Here is an 18,653-nt window from a genome sequence, read left to right as displayed (position 1 = left end):
CATCCCCACATTCTAGGGATTAGGACCTGAGTATTTGAGAAAGCCTTATTTCAGCCTACCATATTACTCTATACATAATTTGCCCAAGTAGCAGATTCCGTATCTCACCAGAATATTCCTTTGTTCTGACTTCAACATGCTTGTGAGTATTCTCTTTAAACTAAAATAATAATAGCTCATTTCTGAAGTTTTAAGGACTTGTCTACATTTATTTAAATGTTGTCTTGACACTGAATTAGTAGACAGCCAAGCTACAACCATTCACGTTCTCAGGCTCTCATGATTCTACCTTAAGCATGCAAATGTCTCGGCAACTTTTGATTTTAGCATTCCCAAAATACAATCTAAAATGAAGACTGAAAGAAAATAATACTTTGCATTATCTTTTGCACTTAAAACTGTCTTTGGTTTTAAACTGATTTCTCACAGGGTCCCCAGAAAGTCATAAAGATTTTTCACTTTATGAAAAAAAGAGAAGTGCTAGAAATGATTGGATTTACCGCACATGTTACTATTGATGAGTTGCACAGAAAATTCTCAAATCAAAACAAGTACTTGGACTTCTCTTTGTTAAATATTAACAGAGAAAATATTAATGTAAGTGTTTAAAATCTTATATATTGTATGGAAAGTCTCTAGAGATTTGTCAATGGTCTCACTATCCATGAGATGTTTCTGATTATCAGAGTCCCGGTGGGGTTTTCTCCAGTGATTTAGGCAACAACACTATAGTGTTATCAGACATCATTTATTACTTTTAAATACTTGGTTGCAATCTTCCTGATAAAATTTCACTCTAGCATCTTCTAGGCCAGTGCTTTTCAACTGAGGATGCACATCAGACCTACCTATTATAATGGTTATGTTTTACGTGTCAATTTTGCTAGGCTATGGTGCCGACTCATCTGGCCAAATACAAGTCTAGGTGTTGCTGTGAAGATACTTTTTAAATGAGTTTAACATCTACAATCAGTTGACTATAAGGAAAGGAAATTACCATCACACAATCAGTTGAAAGTCTAAAGAACAAAAACTGAGATTTCTTGGCAAGGAATTTGGCCACACTGTAACGTAGAAATCTGGCCAGAGTTCCCAGCCTGCTGGACTGCCTTACAGAATTAGGACTTGTTAGATCAGATAACCACATGAACCAATCACATGTATATGTACACACATGCAGAGATATAGATATAGATATAGATATAGATATAGATATAGATATAGATATAGATATATCCTATTGGTTCAGTTTTTTTTTTTTTTTTCTGGAGAACTCTAACGCACCAAGGGGATTTTATTAAAATCCATAAGTCTAGAACCGATTCCCTACTTTTTTGAAAAAGGGTTACATCATTATGCTTACAGACACTGAGTCAAAAACTCTTTTTCTGCCTTTTCTTTTACATATGACAGAAAAAGGTAATTTCACCTGTAGTTGCACTTTTATTGTTATGCCCTCCCACAAGAGTTTTACCTATGAGAATTATCACCAAGTTGAGCTCAGCCATAAGTATCTGTCTCCTCCAGTTTGTTATTTTGATTTACACTGATGCTTCCCTGAAGGCCTTATAAGCCATCTACAGCCCAGAGATTTTGCCTTCAGCAAGTAAGGATGGTCTCAGAACCATAAAAAAGGACAGTAACTTAGACACCTCAAGAAGAAACTCTTAAGCACAGGCTTCTGATGTCATCACATAATCACCTTCAAGACCATGTCAGTGGACAGAGAATCTCAAAAACACCTTATTTGAGGGGGTGGGTTCATGACACCCACCCCATTACAATGGCCAGTGGAAGAAGACCTGGATTTGCAAATTGAAAGGCCTGAACCATAAAATCAGTCCTTGATCCTAACCCTTTCTGAAATAGAACCCAAGTAAAAGTTCTTGAGAGTTGTTGCTCGTGCTTACCCAGAGATCCAATAAACCCCGCCATCTCTGTATCCAAGAGAGTAGCTTCTTTATCCCAGAGGAGAGTATTACACACTTTCTCTCTTGAGGCTCATCTCTCAGGCTATAGTAGCGGAGGAGCCCCAACAACAGGTACGAGAACAGGACTGGCATGCTCACTGTTCTGCCCATTGGCCATGTGACGTTTGGAGAGCTGAGGGTCAGCTCTGGGCCAAAGTGGCCTCAGCTGTAAAAAGGACACCCTAAAAATAATTCCTGTCCTCTGTGCCCCATTTACCCACTGTCAGTACAGACTTTTCTTGGGAAAAGCTCAGACTGGTAATTGTACACCTTGAGCAGACCTCTGAAACAATTTTGTCCAACCTCCTCATTTTATAGCTGTGGAAGCTGATGCGCCCCCAAGGAAACCACACCCGTGGGAGACCAGAACCTGACTTTCCTCCCTCTTCTGGCACTCTTCTGTCCCAGTATGTCATGAAAGCTCTCTCCTCCACAGTCGAGTTGGTGAATTCCTTTCATCCTATGTGGCAGAACCCAAGCGTCCCACAACGACACCACCTGACCTGCCTCCTTGCCGCAAACCGGTTTCCTTTCGATTTTGTTTAAAAAGATGCAGTGGAGAGAGATTTTCCCCGCAGCGATTTCAAAACCCTAAATACATGACGTACCAGTCTTCTGTGTTCATGAAGGACTCTGAAGCAGAAACACTAAATGAAACATCAAATACAGGTCCTATTCGAGGCCTTTCCTAGATTTGAAACCACACTCCTTAAGGAATAAAATAAAATAAATTCACTCTTACGGTGCTATTCAAATGTGACTTAGGGACTGATGTAGATCATTAAATTATGTTACTGATCAGCTACGACCGCTTCGGAAATGGTCGGCCTTTAGCGACCTTTACAGCAATCGTGGGTTTTGCCACAACATTGAAGTGAGTGGAGTCTTCTTGTTGAACAGAGTATATACTAGTTCAGATGTTGCTGAATTCGAGTGAAGAGTCAAATGTAAACTCCATTCTAGTCCTAGGAAAATAGGACCACATATCAGTTCACAATCTATCTGAACAACAGAAAATACTGGCCCCATACCAAAGACAACTGTGAGGAGCACTGTGCTGTTCTAACCTATTGAAGGAGAGAACTTGACCCTTCAGAAAACTGGTTTTAGGATGGTGAGGATAACGAACTCAAGCAACTTTAAGAGACGGGACGGTACTGTAAAGGAGTGACGTGGGTCATACATGAGGTACAACGGTGAAGGGTGAGCACTGTGGCAAACCAGAGAGGCCCAGTAGTCACGGGACAGCAGCCAGACATCTTCATGTGACAATAAACACGTGTGTGCAGACATGTTGACTTCACCCGAGAAGCCAGTGACTGAGGCTTTTTATGTTAAAAATTCTTTAGTTTAAATGCTGGCAGCTGATTAATTTTCCTGTAAATACATCACTGTAGGCCTAATGATCCCATCTGCTACCTGCATTCTGGCCACATCCTGTAGGATGTCAGATTGAGGAACTAAGGGAGCCTGGGCCTTCAAACCTCTCTGTTCCCAAAGGCTGTTCTCAGTGGGAGCCCAGCCTAATCCCCATGCCTTGTGCTCATGCCAACCCCGAGCCCACACAACCTTCCAGATTCCCCCAGACTCAACTCTTGGGCTCATCTCTTCTCACACATTATGTTTTCTGCTGTGCTGACCCGTCTCTGACCTCAGCCTGTCCTCATACACCTTTGGATCCCAGACCTAGTTTGGCAGCTACACACCCCCCAGCCCCGGACCCCACTCACTCTGGTTTTAGTTTCCCATTCCCAACAGGGCACTGGTCATCAACGGTGTCCTCCCTCCAGGGCCCAAGCCAGAGCTGGTCCTTCCTCACCATCGTCCACCTCCCACTTTTTTGAAATGCACAAAGGGCCTAAACTTGGTGGCTCATTCTTTCCCAGGAGCAGTGATTCCCCCTCTCCACCTGCCTCCCCTGAGTGGAGGATTCCTGTGCACGTGTAGGAGGGGGATTTGGCAGGGGCTGCATTTACACCCATCCTGTACTGGCCCTGGCCCCCATGTTTCCTGTGAAATCCACAAGCACAGCTGAAGCACAGTTCTTACAGGGATGGCAGGAGTGCTCTGCCCGATTGTCCAAAGCCCCTGTGACTCAAGATGGCTTGCCAACACGAAGTCACTGAAGCTCCACCTCCAAATTCCACCTTGGATGCTGGATAGTCTGAAGGAGCCCAGGAAGTCTGGCTCCCTACAGGTGTCACAGAGACCATTAGTGTGGACTCCTGCATGGACCGTAAGGTTACCACCTGACCACACAGGTCTCCTAACCAGACATGGATTACCCATCTACTCTCACATCTCCAGCCTTCAAAGAATTCCTCTGCTGTGCGTTCTGGTGAAATACCCAGGAGACTATTTTGTGCTAAAACAAGCCAAAGCCATGAGCCAAATCAACTGCTTCTAAAAATCAGACAGCTATTTAATCAACGTATCAAGATCTTAGCATAATGACTGATTCTCTGGCATGACCCACCCTGGAGGCAGTCCCTGTTGGCTGAAGGACACTGAAGTATGAGAAACCATGCCCCGGTCACAAAGAAACTCAACTTCAGGGATGAGGTGGCAATGTGGGTGCTATCCTGTAACCAGGTGAAGGCGAATCTCCACCTGCAACTGCGAGAGAGAGAGAGAGAGAGAGAGAGAGAGAGAGAGAGAGATGCCTGCTTGCTACTCAAATGAACACAGGAGTAACAGTTGGGCTTGGCTAAGGCAAAGAGGGCTTCCTGGCTCTCTACAATAAATCACAACTTGGAAAGGCAGACATCTTGACAGTGAGGTTTCTGTAACTATTTGGTTGAATGGCATCGTGGAGCAAGAAAAGTTTCTTGGATTTGTAAGAGCACATATTCAAATCAGCTCTAAACACAACCCTGACACTATTATTGTCAGGACACTCCTATGAAGTAGGTAAAGGCTAAGCCAACACCATACTTTAACACCATACTGGTGGCAGGAAGCAGAGAGAGGGTGAGTCCCCAGGCAGAGGGGAGCAGAGAGGAAACCAGGCTGAGGCCTGTCTGGTTCCTGGGTGTACCTCTGGCTGCTTCCTCTGCGTGCCACTCTGTCTCTCCCCAAGGTTCAGCAGGCTGCGGTCTCACAGCCAGTGGCCCAGGCCCCCGGCCATCGCGTGAGATCCAGGCCAGGGGCACCTGGGGAAGCACGCCTAAGCATGTGGTCTACAGGAAGGGAGAGACGTGCAGCTACGCACTCAGGGCGCACCCTGTGCCGGGCGCTGTGCTATGCGCCAGTTGACAGGCACGCAATGACTTAATCTTTGCAAAACTCCAAAGATGGGGGACCCCTTATTATCCCCATTTCACACGGGAAAGTGCTTTTCAGAGGCAACAGAGGAGTGTCCCACATCACATGGCCACAAAGCGGTGAACTGGGATGGCCAACCCAGCTCCTCTGATCCCTTTGTCGACGCTGCCTAGGCAACCTCTGACCAGCCCTCTGTGACAGTCCAGGGGGCTGCGGGGGAGGGGGGGTGGGGGTGGGCCTTGAGCACATGATGAACCGGAGAAAATATTAAATGTTGACAGTCACAGGAAGGGGAAAGACTGCCAGAACACTTGACGTGACAACTCTTTTTAACCCAAAACACCACAAGAGTCTTTGTAAGAACTCTATGTCCTCCTGAGTCCAGCACTTGGGACAGAACTTACACGGAACACACTTGTACCTCTCCAAACACGTATTCGGCCACTGATAACTCTATGTTGCTCCATCAAGTATATGATCGTAGACGGGTTAGGTGTTTCATGGAGAATGAGATTACTACAGGAGTTTATAATGGACTATATTTCTAAATAAATCTATTAACAATAACCATTAAGAACTTCATAGGATTGGGACACCTGGGAGGCTCAGTCCAGGGTCTGACTGTTGGTTTTGGCTCAGGTCATGATCTCACAGTTCCTGGGATCGAGCCCCGCATCGGGCTCTGCGCCGGTGGTAGGGAGTTCCCTTGGGATTCTCCCTCTCCCTCTCGTTCAGCCCCTTCCCTGTATGCTCTCTCTCAAAATAGAGAAACGTTAACAAATGGTTTTTAAAAAGAACGTCTAGGATCGCATGTCTGAGGCCACATGCTACCTTTCCTAGTACTATACGGGTGACCAGTGTCCGCGAGAGAGGGCGGAAGGATATACTCCACAGAGGACCGCAGCACTAGCTAATAATCCCTACCTCGAGCCCTTTTTTGGAATGAGGCGGGGTAGAAGGCCATCAAATCAACCTGAGCATAGTTCCTTCTACGTGTACCTCTTCATGGTTTCCCCGTCGCTCCTCAATCTTCAATCTCCACGCGAAGCCCTGGCCCCGTTAAGTGCGCGTCGGCTGCTATGCCACCCTCTCCACCCACCCCCACGGCCATCCCCTCCTGACTTCCACGTGGTCTCTGGTCAGGAATAAGGCCTGTGGCACCTCAGTCGTGGTCTTCAGCCCCCACCCTCCTTCTGGGCATTCAACATGCCTGGGAGAGCCACCCCCACCCCGCCAGCCTCCTGGCCTCACAAGCCTGGACTGGCTCAGCGCCAGCGAGGAAGTCTCTTCCCCCTGACCCGCTACTCCCTCAGGGCCGCTTCCCGCTCCGTCCCCAGCGAAACCGCTCCCCGGAATGCCCGAGTCCAGCATCCCACACTGACCGCCCCGTCCACCCTCCACCTCCCGTGGGAGGTCTCCTCCCGGATGTCTGACAGACACCTCCGGCTACCTCCCAATGACAGAAACAGACACCGGTCAGAGGCACGGCCCTGGAGTTAACTCCTTTAATGTCACGTGCAGACACAAGGCCACGCCTCCCTCATCTGTGGGCGGCTTCGGGGTCCGGACGAGCGGGCGCGGGCATCACCACTTCCGAACTCGGGGCATCCCATCCACCCGAGGGGAGGTGGTGTTCTCGAGGAGACCCCTGAGGTGCTGGTTGCTGCCCAGGGCTCGCTGCACGTGCTCCGGGGTGATGCGCATCTCGTGGCTGTCCAGAGCCTCCTTGCCCGCCAGCTCCAGGATGTTGGCCGTCAGGTACTCGAGAACGGCGGTCAGGAAGACCGGGGTGGACGCGCTCAGGCGCCGGGCGTAGCGACCCTCTCGCAGCAGACGCTCCACGCGGCTGACCGGGAATTGCAGCTCGGCTCTCCTGGAGCGGGACACCGCGTGCCTCCTCCGTCTGCCACGGTGCCGGCGACGGTGCCGGCGGCGGCGCCGGCGGCGGCGCCTCCCAGACATGCCGCGTGCTGGGTTGGAACCCGATCGGCCCGGCCTGACCATCCCGCTTGCCCGAGGGTGGCAGGATGTCGGCGCCGACCCCCACCAAGTGTGCCCCTCACTGGTCAGGGAGCTGCTTATATGACACCTCCGACATTATGATGTCACTGGTGTCGCTGATGTCACTGTGCCCTGCTCAGGACTGGCCTGGACACATCCATGACAGAAACCTGGTCTCCCTGTTGACTGCACTGGACCCTCTTTACGAGGGAACTCTTTCTCCTGGCCCTCAACAGTCTAGTACAAACAAGAACGGGAACCTTTCCACTGACACAGTGCTCTGTCTTGAGGACACTCCCCTCCAGGTTACCTGGTCCCGGCCTTCCATGGTCTTTGAGCTCTTTGACAGCCCTTTGTAAATTGCCAGTCACGGACACACATACTGAATGCTTTGTCCAGTAGAGGTCCAAACGAAACCCAATTTTGCCCCCGTTGACACATTTAAACATTATCAATATTTCTACGTTCTTTGGATTCTCTTCTGGATTGGTTACAATATCCGCCAATTCCTCATCAGTGAAGACTCTTAACACATTTTCACGTTACATTGATATAAAGGTCATGAGTTCACTCTCTTTGAAAATATCTTCTAACTGTTTTGGAGGTCACAGTGATATGCCCACTAGATTCACCAGTCAGAGCCAGATACAATGCAAAGACAAAAAAGTGTACCTCATTCTCAGTTAATACCCAGGCGTGTCTCATTTCTTCTAGGTGAATCCAAAGCACCAAGAGCACTTTGTTGATTTTTTCTAATTTAAATTTGTAATAATTTTAATTTCCTTCTCTGCTAACTTGGTGTTTCTGTTTCATTTTTGTTCATTTACAGCCAATAATTTATTTTTATTGTTAACCAAAATGACTGGGGGGGGGGGGGGTTGCCTGGGTGGCTCAGTCAGTTAAGCACCCAACTCTTGATTTTGTTTCGGGTCATGAGCTCAGGGTTCACGGGTTCAAGCCCCACGTTGGGCTCCACTCTGGCAATATGGAGCCTGCTTGGGATTCTGTCTCCCTCTCTCTCTGCCCTTCCCCTGCTTGCTCACTCATTCTCTCCCTCTCACAATAAACATTTTTAAAAAAAAATGGTTCAGAGTTTGGTTTTAGGATCTGACCATGTGGAAATCTCTCAAAATGAGTCCAAAGAGATCTAGTTTCTTTTGGGTGAAAGACAAAACACAACCTCATTTTCCAGTCTTTGTTCAAATCCATTAAGAACTGCATACTCTCTGAGGGGAGAAGAGCTTTTTGATTTCTGGACTGATGAGATTTGCTGTTTCTGTGTTATACTTGACATATGCCTGAAATTATAGGATTGAAGCTATAAGCTCTACTTGTCTGGGCCCATATGTCTCTGTCTTTAATACACAAAGGTCTTCACCTTTGACTGTGTGAGTGTACAATGTTTTCCTACCTCTGGATGATATTAACAGATTATAAAATCTCTTAAATTAAGGGAGCTCTGTTCTTAAATTGCATTTCTAGATAAATAACTGCTTACACACATTGAGTATTTCCAAATTTTCTTGAAAATAAGGAAACTGAACTATGATACTTTAAATGAGGTAGATCTAAACAATATATATTCTCCCAGAAACTAAATCACAACTATTTTAAGATATCAAATTCAATTTAAGTAAATCTTTGGCAAACAGGACTAGTTCGATCGTTTAGATTTAATGAAAACAACTAAGTCCTTTCTCTTGTATCAGTGTTAACTATAACACAAATATGCATTTATCTACTACTCAGGTATGTTCTTCCTAAACTTATAAACTTTTACTGATAACATAAACTGGTGCTGATGTATTTTATGTTTAAGATTATGATATGTATATAAATTTATAATTAACCAAATTGAATCACTGGTTGGACAAACTTCATCCTACAAAGCAATCACGTTTCATAGTACGTCAATGAGAAGATAATTGTTAAGATTTCTAGATAATGAATAACTTTGGACTGATAGTTAATGGGCATTCGATACATACCTAATTTTTTTAATGTTTATTTATTTGAGAGGCAGAGAGAGCAAGTGGGGGAGGAGCAGAGAGAGACGGACAGAGAGCCCCAAGCAGGCTCACAGAGCCCTATGCAAGACTCTAATGAATTGTGAGATCATGACCTGAGCCGAAACCAAGAGTTGGATGCTTCACTGAATGAGCCACCCAGGCATCCCATAGATGCCTAGATAATTTTTAAGACAGAATGTTGAAACACTGATAACTAAGTACATTTCTAGTTCGTATATTTTTGCTTCTTATTTGCACATGCTACAAAGAGGCTCTATTTTTGAGCCTGCCCATGACCATGGTCATTTCTGCCACAGTGAGAAGTTATATTAGTATGTGGCTGAGTAATTCTGGGGTAGGTGTGTTCATGAAATCTGCTAAATCCACTAACATGAAAGAAATTCACAATTATTCACCCTATAGTTTTCACAATAAAATACAAGTGATTTTGCTTAAAAGTTATAACTAACATACATGAGTGAGAGTCCACTAGGAGTTTCAAGATGACGTGGGTTTTTTGTTTCCTTGTTTAAAACAGAATGTTTCTGTATGAAGTAAAATGGCATGTTGGTTCAGAATGTAACAGACAAATTTGAAGGACAAAACCCGAATGCACACAGAACGTTACGGGAGGTTTGCAAAAAAGAGAATCCGGAAAGGAACAAAAGTAAAAAAAAATTTTTCGAAATCTGGTTCAGTTCTAATAAGTTTGTTCACAAGAATTTCAAAGAGCTCCTGGACCCTTCAGAATCAAATATTAGTGTTACAAGACCTAGCCTCAGCTTTCAGACAACGAAATAAAAGGCATCCAAATTGGCACAAAAGAAGTCAAACCTTCACTCTTCGCAGAGGACGTGATACTCTACACGGAAAACCCAAAAGTTTCCACCAAAAAACTGCCAGAGATGCTAGAGGAATTCAGGAAAGTCGCAGGATATAAAATCAATGTACGGAAATCGGATGCATTTCTATACACCAGTAATGGGGCGGCAGAAAGAGAAACGAGGAATTGATCTCATTTATACACTGCTCCAAAAACCTTAATATACTTAGGAATAAACCTAACCAAAGAGGTAAAAGATCTGTACACTGAAAACTATAGAAAGCTTATGAAAGAAATTGAAGAAGACACAAAGAAATGGAAAAACATCCCATGCTCAAGGATTGGAAGAACAAATATTGCTAAAACGTTGATACTACTGAAAGCAATCTACACATTCAATGCAACATTATCAAAACAACACCAGCATTCTGGGGTGCCTGGGTGGCTCAGTCAATTAAGTGTCTGACTTTGGCTCAGGTCATGATCTCACAGTTTGTGGGTTTGAGCCCCGCGTTGGGCTCTGTGCTGACAGCTCAGAGTCTGGAGCCTGTTTTGGATTCTGTGTCTCCTCCTCTCTCTGCCCCTCCCCTGCTCATGCTGTCCCGCTCTGTCTCTCGATAATAAATAAACGTTAAAAAAATTTAAAAAAATAGAAAAGAAAACCAAAGGTGGAGGCATCACAAGCCCAGACTTAATTATATTACAAAGCTGCAATCATCAAGACAGTACGGTACTGGCAGAGAAACAGACATAGATGAATGGAATAGAATGGAGAACCGAGAAATGGACCTACAAATATATGGCCAACTAATCTTCGACAAAGCAGGAAAGAATATCCAATGGAAAAAAGACAGTCTCTTTAGCAAATGGTACTGGGAGAACTGGACAGAAACATGCAGAAGAATGAAAACGGACCACTTTCTTACACCAGACACAAAAATAAATTCAAAATGGATGAAAGACCTAAATGTGAGACAGAAAACCATCGAAATCCTAGAGGAGAAAATAGGCTGAAACCTCTTTGACCTTGGCCACAGAAATATTTCTTATTTGACATGTCGCCAGAGGCAAGGGAAATAAAAGCAAAAATGAACAATTGGTACCTCATCAAGAGAAAAAGCTTCTGCACAGCAAAGGAAACAATCAACAAAACTACAAAGCAACTGATGGAATGGGAGAAGATATTTGCAAACGACGTATCAGATAAAGGGTTAGTATCTAAAATTTATAAAGAACTTATCACACTCAACACCGAAAAAACAATCCAGTGAAGAAATGGGCAGAAGACATAAACAGACACCTTTCCAAAGAAGACATCCAGATGGCTAACAGACATATGAAAAGATGCTCATCATCACTCATCATCAGGGAAATACAAGTCAACACCACAATGAGATACCACCTCACACCTGTCAGAATGGCTAACATGAACAACTCAGGCAACAACAGATGTTGGTGAGGATGTGGAGAAAGGGGAACCCTTTTACACTATCGGTGGGAATGCAAACTGGTGCAGCCACTCTGGAAAACAGCATGGAGGTTCCTCAAAAAAATTAAAAATAGAACTACCCTACAAGCCAGCAATTGCACTACTAGGTATTTATCCAAGGCATACAGGTATGCTGTTTCGAAGGGGCACATGCACCCCAACGTTTATAGCAGCGCTATCAACAATAGCCAAAGTATGAAAAGAGCCCAAATGTCCATCAACTGATGAATGGATTAAGAAGATGTAATGTGTATATATATACGTATATACACACACACACACAATGGAATGCTACTGGGTGATGAAAAAGAATGAAATGTTACCAACGGTAAGATTCCAATGTGGATGGAACTAGAATGTATTATGCTAAGCAAAGTCAGTAAGAAAAAGACAAATATCATATGATTTCACTCATATGAGGAATTTAAGAAACAAAACAGATGAACAAAGGGGAAGGGAAGGAAAAATAAGATAAAAACAGAGAGGGAGGAAAACTTTAAGAGACTCTTAAATACAGAAAACTGAGAGTTGATGGAAGGGAGGTGGGTAGGGGGATGGGTTAAATGGGTGACAGGCATTACGAAGGGCACTTTTTGGGAGGAGCACTAGCTGTCATATGTATGAGACGCATCACTGGGTTCTACTCCTGAAGCCAAGACTACACTGTATGTTAACTAACTTCAGAATAAAAAATAAAAAGTAAATTAAGAAAACACAAATATTATATTGAAGCAATCACAGAATTTAGTTTGTTCTCTGTGAAAAGGGCTAAGTTTCCTTACAGCGTTTGTCACATCTTCTTTTTTAAAGTTTATTTATTTATTTTGAGAGAGAGAGAGAGAGAGAGAGAGAGAGAGTGAGTGAGTAGGGGAAGAGCAGAGAGAGAGGGGGAGAGACAGAGAATCCCAAGCAGGCTCCACGCTGTCAGCACAGTCCCCACCCCAGGGCTTATAACTCATGAACTGCGAGATGACGACCTGAGCCAAAAACAAGTGCTGGACGCCTCACCAACAGAGCCACCCAAGTGCCCCAGTGTTAGTTCTTAATAAGTGGTTGTCAAAGATTACCCTTCACCTGTATTAGCTTCCTATGGTGGCTGCAAACAATGCACATTGATTCTCTTCTAGGTCATAAATCTGAAATCAGTTTCATCAGGCTAAAAGCAAGGTGTGAACAGGGCTGCATGACCTTTGAAAGTTCCAAGGTCAAATCCATTTCCTTGCCTTCTCCAGCTTCTAGAGCTGAATTCTTTGCATTTCTTTATTCATGACTTCTTCCTCCATCTTCAAAGCCAGCCATACAGCATCTCGTTTCAGTTGTCACATTGCCTTTTGCTTATGTATTAAAATTTCCCTCTGCTTCCCTTATATAAGGGCACTCCGATTTCTCGGGCCAACCACAATTATCCAGGATAATCTTCCCACCTCAATATCTGTAACTTAAATCTAAAAGTCCCATCTGCAAGAGAGAAAGTAACATCCCCACATTCTAGGGATTAGGACCTGAGTATTTGAGAAAGCCTTATTTCAGCCTACCATATTACTCTATACATAATTTGCCCAAGTAGCAGATTCCGTATCTCACCAGAATATTCCTTTGTTCTGACTTCAACATGCTTGTGAGTATTCTCTTTAAACTAAAATAATAATAGCTCATTTCTGAAGTTTTAAGGACTTGTCTACATTTATTTAAATGTTGTCTTGACACTGAATTAGTAGACAGCCAAGCTACAACCATTCACGTTCTCAGGCTCTCATGATTCTACCTTAAGCATGCAAATGTCTCGGCAACTTTTGATTTTAGCATTCCCAAAATACAATCTAAAATGAAGACTGAAAGAAAATAATACTTTGCATTATCTTTTGCACTTAAAACTGTCTTTGGTTTTAAACTGATTTCTCACAGGGTCCCCAGAAAGTCATAAAGATTTTTCACTTTATGAAAAAAAGAGAAGTGCTAGAAATGATTGGATTTACCGCACATGTTACTATTGATGAGTTGCACAGAAAATTCTCAAATCAAAACAAGTACTTGGACTTCTCTTTGTTAAATATTAACAGAGAAAATATTAATGTAAGTGTTTAAAATCTTATATATTGTATGGAAAGTCTCTAGAGATTTGTCAATGGTCTCACTATCCATGAGATGTTTCTGATTATCAGAGTCCCGGTGGGGTTTTCTCCAGTGATTTAGGCAACAACACTATAGTGTTATCAGACATCATTTATTACTTTTAAATACTTGGTTGCAATCTTCCTGATAAAATTTCACTCTAGCATCTTCTAGGCCAGTGCTTTTCAACTGAGGATGCACATCAGACCTACCTATTATAATGGTTATGTTTTACGTGTCAATTTTGCTAGGCTATGGTGCCGACTCATCTGGCCAAATACAAGTCTAGGTGTTGCTGTGAAGATACTTTTTAAATGAGTTTAACATCTACAATCAGTTGACTATAAGGAAAGGAAATTACCATCACACAATCAGTTGAAAGTCTAAAGAACAAAAACTGAGATTTCTTGGCAAGGAATTTGGCCACACTGTAACGTAGAAATCTGGCCAGAGTTCCCAGCCTGCTGGACTGCCTTACAGAATTAGGACTTGTTAGATCAGATAACCACATGAACCAATCACATGTATATGTACACACATGCAGAGATATAGATATAGATAGATATAGATATAGATATAGATATAGATATAGATATAGATATAGATATATCCTATTGGTTCAGTTTTTTTTTTTTTTTCTGGAGAACTCTAACGCACCAAGGGGATTTTATTAAAATCCATAAGTCTAGAACCGATTCCCTACTTTTTTGAAAAAGGGTTACATCATTATGCTTACAGACACTGAGTCAAAAACTCTTTTTCTGCCTTTTCTTTTACATATGACAGAAAAAGGTAATTTCACCTGTAGTTGCACTTTTATTGTTATGCCCTCCCACAAGAGTTTTACCTATGAGAATTATCACCAAGTTGAGCTCAGCCATAAGTATCTGTCTCCTCCAGTTTGTTATTTTGATTTACACTGATGCTTCCCTGAAGGCCTTATAAGCCATCTACAGCCCAGAGATTTTGCCTTCAGCAAGTAAGGATGGTCTCAGAACCATAAAAAAGGACAGTAACTTAGACACCTCAAGAAGAAACTCTTAAGCACAGGCTTCTGATGTCATCACATAATCACCTTCAAGACCATGTCAGTGGACAGAGAATCTCAAAAACACCTTATTTGAGGGGGTGGGTTCATGACACCCACCCCATTACAATGGCCAGTGGAAGAAGACCTGGATTTGCAAATTGAAAGGCCTGAACCATAAAATCAGTCCTTGATCCTAACCCTTTCTGAAATAGAACCCAAGTAAAAGTTCTTGAGAGTTGTTGCTCGTGCTTACCCAGAGATCCAATAAACCCCGCCATCTCTGTATCCAAGAGAGTAGCTTCTTTATCCCAGAGGAGAGTATTACACACTTTCTCTCTTGAGGCTCATCTCTCAGGCTATAGTAGCGGAGGAGCCCCAACAACAGGTACGAGAACAGGACTGGCATGCTCACTGTTCTGCCCATTGGCCATGTGACGTTTGGAGAGCTGAGGGTCAGCTCTGGGCCAAAGTGGCCTCAGCTGTAAAAAGGACACCCTAAAAATAATTCCTGTCCTCTGTGCCCCATTTACCCACTGTCAGTACAGACTTTTCTTGGGAAAAGCTCAGACTGGTAATTGTACACCTTGAGCAGACCTCTGAAACAATTTTGTCCAACCTCCTCATTTTATAGCTGTGGAAGCTGATGCGCCCCCAAGGAAACCACACCCGTGGGAGACCAGAACCTGACTTTCCTCCCTCTTCTGGCACTCTTCTGTCCCAGTATGTCATGAAAGCTCTCTCCTCCACAGTCGAGTTGGTGAATTCCTTTCATCCTATGTGGCAGAACCCAAGCGTCCCACAACGACACCACCTGACCTGCCTCCTTGCCGCAAACCGGTTTCCTTTCGATTTTGTTTAAAAAGATGCAGTGGAGAGAGATTTTCCCCGCAGCGATTTCAAAACCCTAAATACATGACGTACCAGTCTTCTGTGTTCATGAAGGACTCTGAAGCAGAAACACTAAATGAAACATCAAATACAGGTCCTATTCGAGGCCTTTCCTAGATTTGAAACCACACTCCTTAAGGAATAAAATAAAATAAATTCACTCTTACGGTGCTATTCAAATGTGACTTAGGGACTGATGTAGATCATTAAATTATGTTACTGATCAGCTACGACCGCTTCGGAAATGGTCGGCCTTTAGCGACCTTTACAGCAATCGTGGGTTTTGCCACAACATTGAAGTGAGTGGAGTCTTCTTGTTGAACAGAGTATATACTAGTTCAGATGTTGCTGAATTCGAGTGAAGAGTCAAATGTAAACTCCATTCTAGTCCTAGGAAAATAGGACCACATATCAGTTCACAATCTATCTGAACAACAGAAAATACTGGCCCCATACCAAAGACAACTGTGAGGAGCACTGTGCTGTTCTAACCTATTGAAGGAGAGAACTTGACCCTTCAGAAAACTGGTTTTAGGATGGTGAGGATAACGAACTCAAGCAACTTTAAGAGACGGGACGGTACTGTAAAGGAGTGACGTGGGTCATACATGAGGTACAACGGTGAAGGGTGAGCACTGTGGCAAACCAGAGAGGCCCAGTAGTCACGGGACAGCAGCCAGACATCTTCATGTGACAATAAACACGTGTGTGCAGACATGTTGACTTCACCCGAGAAGCCAGTGACTGAGGCTTTTTATGTTAAAAATTCTTTAGTTTAAATGCTGGCAGCTGATTAATTTTCCTGTAAATACATCACTGTAGGCCTAATGATCCCATCTGCTACCTGCATTCTGGCCACATCCTGTAGGATGTCAGATTGAGGAACTAAGGGAGCCTGGGCCTTCAAACCTCTCTGTTCCCAAAGGCTGTTCTCAGTGGGAGCCCAGCCTAATCCCCATGCCTTGTGCTCATGCCAACCCCGAGCCCACACAACCTTCCAGATTCCCCCAGACTCAACTCTTGGGCTCATCTCTTCTCACACATTATGTTTTCTGCTGTGCTGACCCGTCTCTGACCTCAGCCTGTCCTCATACACCTTTGGATCCCAGACCTAGTTTGGCAGCTACACACCCCCCAGCCCCGGACCCCACTCACTCTGGTTTTAGTTTCCCATTCCCAACAGGGCACTGGTCATCAACGGTGTCCTCCCTCCAGGGCCCAAGCCAGAGCTGGTCCTTCCTCACCATCGTCCACCTCCCACTTTTTTGAAATGCACAAAGGGCCTAAACTTGGTGGCTCATTCTTTCCCAGGAGCAGTGATTCCCCCTCTCCACCTGCCTCCCCTGAGTGGAGGATTCCTGTGCACGTGTAGGAGGGGGATTTGGCAGGGGCTGCATTTACACCCATCCTGTACTGGCCCTGGCCCCCATGTTTCCTGTGAAATCCACAAGCACAGCTGAAGCACAGTTCTTACAGGGATGGCAGGAGTGCTCTGCCCGATTGTCCAAAGCCCCTGTGACTCAAGATGGCTTGCCAACACGAAGTCACTGAAGCTCCACCTCCAAATTCCACCTTGGATGCTGGATAGTCTGAAGGAGCCCAGGAAGTCTGGCTCCCTACAGGTGTCACAGAGACCATTAGTGTGGACTCCTGCATGGACCGTAAGGTTACCACCTGACCACACAGGTCTCCTAACCAGACATGGATTACCCATCTACTCTCACATCTCCAGCCTTCAAAGAATTCCTCTGCTGTGCGTTCTGGTGAAATGCCCAGGAGACTATTTTGTGCTAAAACAAGCCAAAGCCATGAGCCAAATCAACTGCTTCTAAAAATCAGACAGCTATTTAATCAACGTATCAAGATCTTAGCATAATGACTGATTCTCTGGCATGACCCACCCTGGAGGCAGTCCCTGTTGGCTGAAGGACACTGAAGTATGAGAAACCATGCCCCGGTCACAAAGAAACTCAACTTCAGGGATGAGGTGGCAATGTGGGTGCTATCCTGTAACCAGGTGAAGGCGAATCTCCACCTGCAACTGCGAGAGAGAGAGAGAGAGAGAGAGAGAGAGAGAGAGAGATGCCTGCTTGCTACTCAAATGAACACAGGAGTAACAGTTGGGCTTGGCTAAGGCAAAGAGGGCTTCCTGGCTCTCTACAATAAATCACAACTTGGAAAGGCAGACATCTTGACAGTGAGGTTTCTGTAACTATTTGGTTGAATGGCATCGTGGAGCAAGAAAAGTTTCTTGGATTTGTAAGAGCACATATTCAAATCAGCTCTAAACACAACCCTGACACTATTATTGTCAGGACACTCCTATGAAGTAGGTAAAGGCTAAGCCAACACCATACTTTAACACCATACTGGTGGCAGGAAGCAGAGAGAGGGTGAGTCCCCAGGCAGAGGGGAGCAGAGAGGAAACCAGGCTGAGGCCTGTCTGGTTCCTGGGTGTACCTCTGGCTGCTTCCTCTGCGTGCCACTCTGTCTCTCCCCAAGGTTCAGCAGGCTGCGGTCTCACAGCCAGTGGCCCAGGCCCCCGGCCATCGCGTGAGATCCAGGCCAGGGGCACCTGGGGAAGCACGCCTAAGCATGTGGTCTACAGGAAGGGAGAGACGTGCAGCTACGCACTCAGGGCGCACCCTGTGCCGGGCGCTGTGCTATGCGCCAGTTGACAGGCACGCAATGACTTAATCTTTGCAAAACTCCAAAGATGGGGGACCCCTTATTATCCCCATTTCACACGGGAAAGTGCTTTTCAGAGGCAACAGAGGAGTGTCCCACATCACATGGCCACAAAGCGGTGAACTGGGATGGCCAACCCAGCTCCTCTGATCCCTTTGTCGACGCTGCCTAGGCAACCTCTGACCAGCCCTCTGTGACAGTCCAGGGGGCTGCAGGGAGCAGGGGGCGGTGCTTGGGCACATGATGAACAGGAGAAAAAAAAATTTTAATTTTTTTTTAATGTTTATTTTTATTTTTGAGACAGAGAGAGACAGAGCATGAATGGGGGAGGGGCAGAGAGAGAGGGAGACACAGAATCGGAAGCAGGCTCCAGGCTCTG

At 44.7% G+C, this 18,653-nt stretch overlaps 2 protein-coding genes across 2 annotated transcripts in view; both read right to left on the bottom strand.

Annotated features, from left to right (window-relative positions):
- XK (X-linked Kx blood group) overlaps positions 1–18,653 on the bottom strand; it is a 77,858-nt gene that overhangs the window by 41,530 nt on the left and 17,675 nt on the right. The window lies entirely within an intron of this gene.
- Positions 6,711–7,295, bottom strand: LOC123594113 (histone H2A-Bbd type 1-like). The gene has a single exon (XM_045470745.1). It carries the CDS (start codon positions 7,236–7,238, stop codon positions 6,819–6,821), a length of 420 nt encoding a protein of 139 aa, XP_045326701.1. The 5' UTR covers positions 7,239–7,295; the 3' UTR covers positions 6,711–6,818.

The sequence above is a fragment of the Leopardus geoffroyi genome, chromosome X (assembly GCF_018350155.1).
Source record: "Leopardus geoffroyi isolate Oge1 chromosome X, O.geoffroyi_Oge1_pat1.0, whole genome shotgun sequence".
Lineage (NCBI taxonomy): Eukaryota > Metazoa > Chordata > Mammalia > Carnivora > Felidae > Leopardus > Leopardus geoffroyi.
The sequence above is the reverse complement of the archived record's forward strand: the minus strand, read 5'-3'. Positions and strand labels throughout refer to the sequence as shown.

What these genes read in the sequence shown, in the direction of transcription:
- LOC123594113 (XM_045470745.1), bottom strand. Translation starts at nt 7,238, where the DNA reads ATGGTCAGGCCGGGCCGATCGGGTTCCAACCCAGCACGCGGCATGTCT.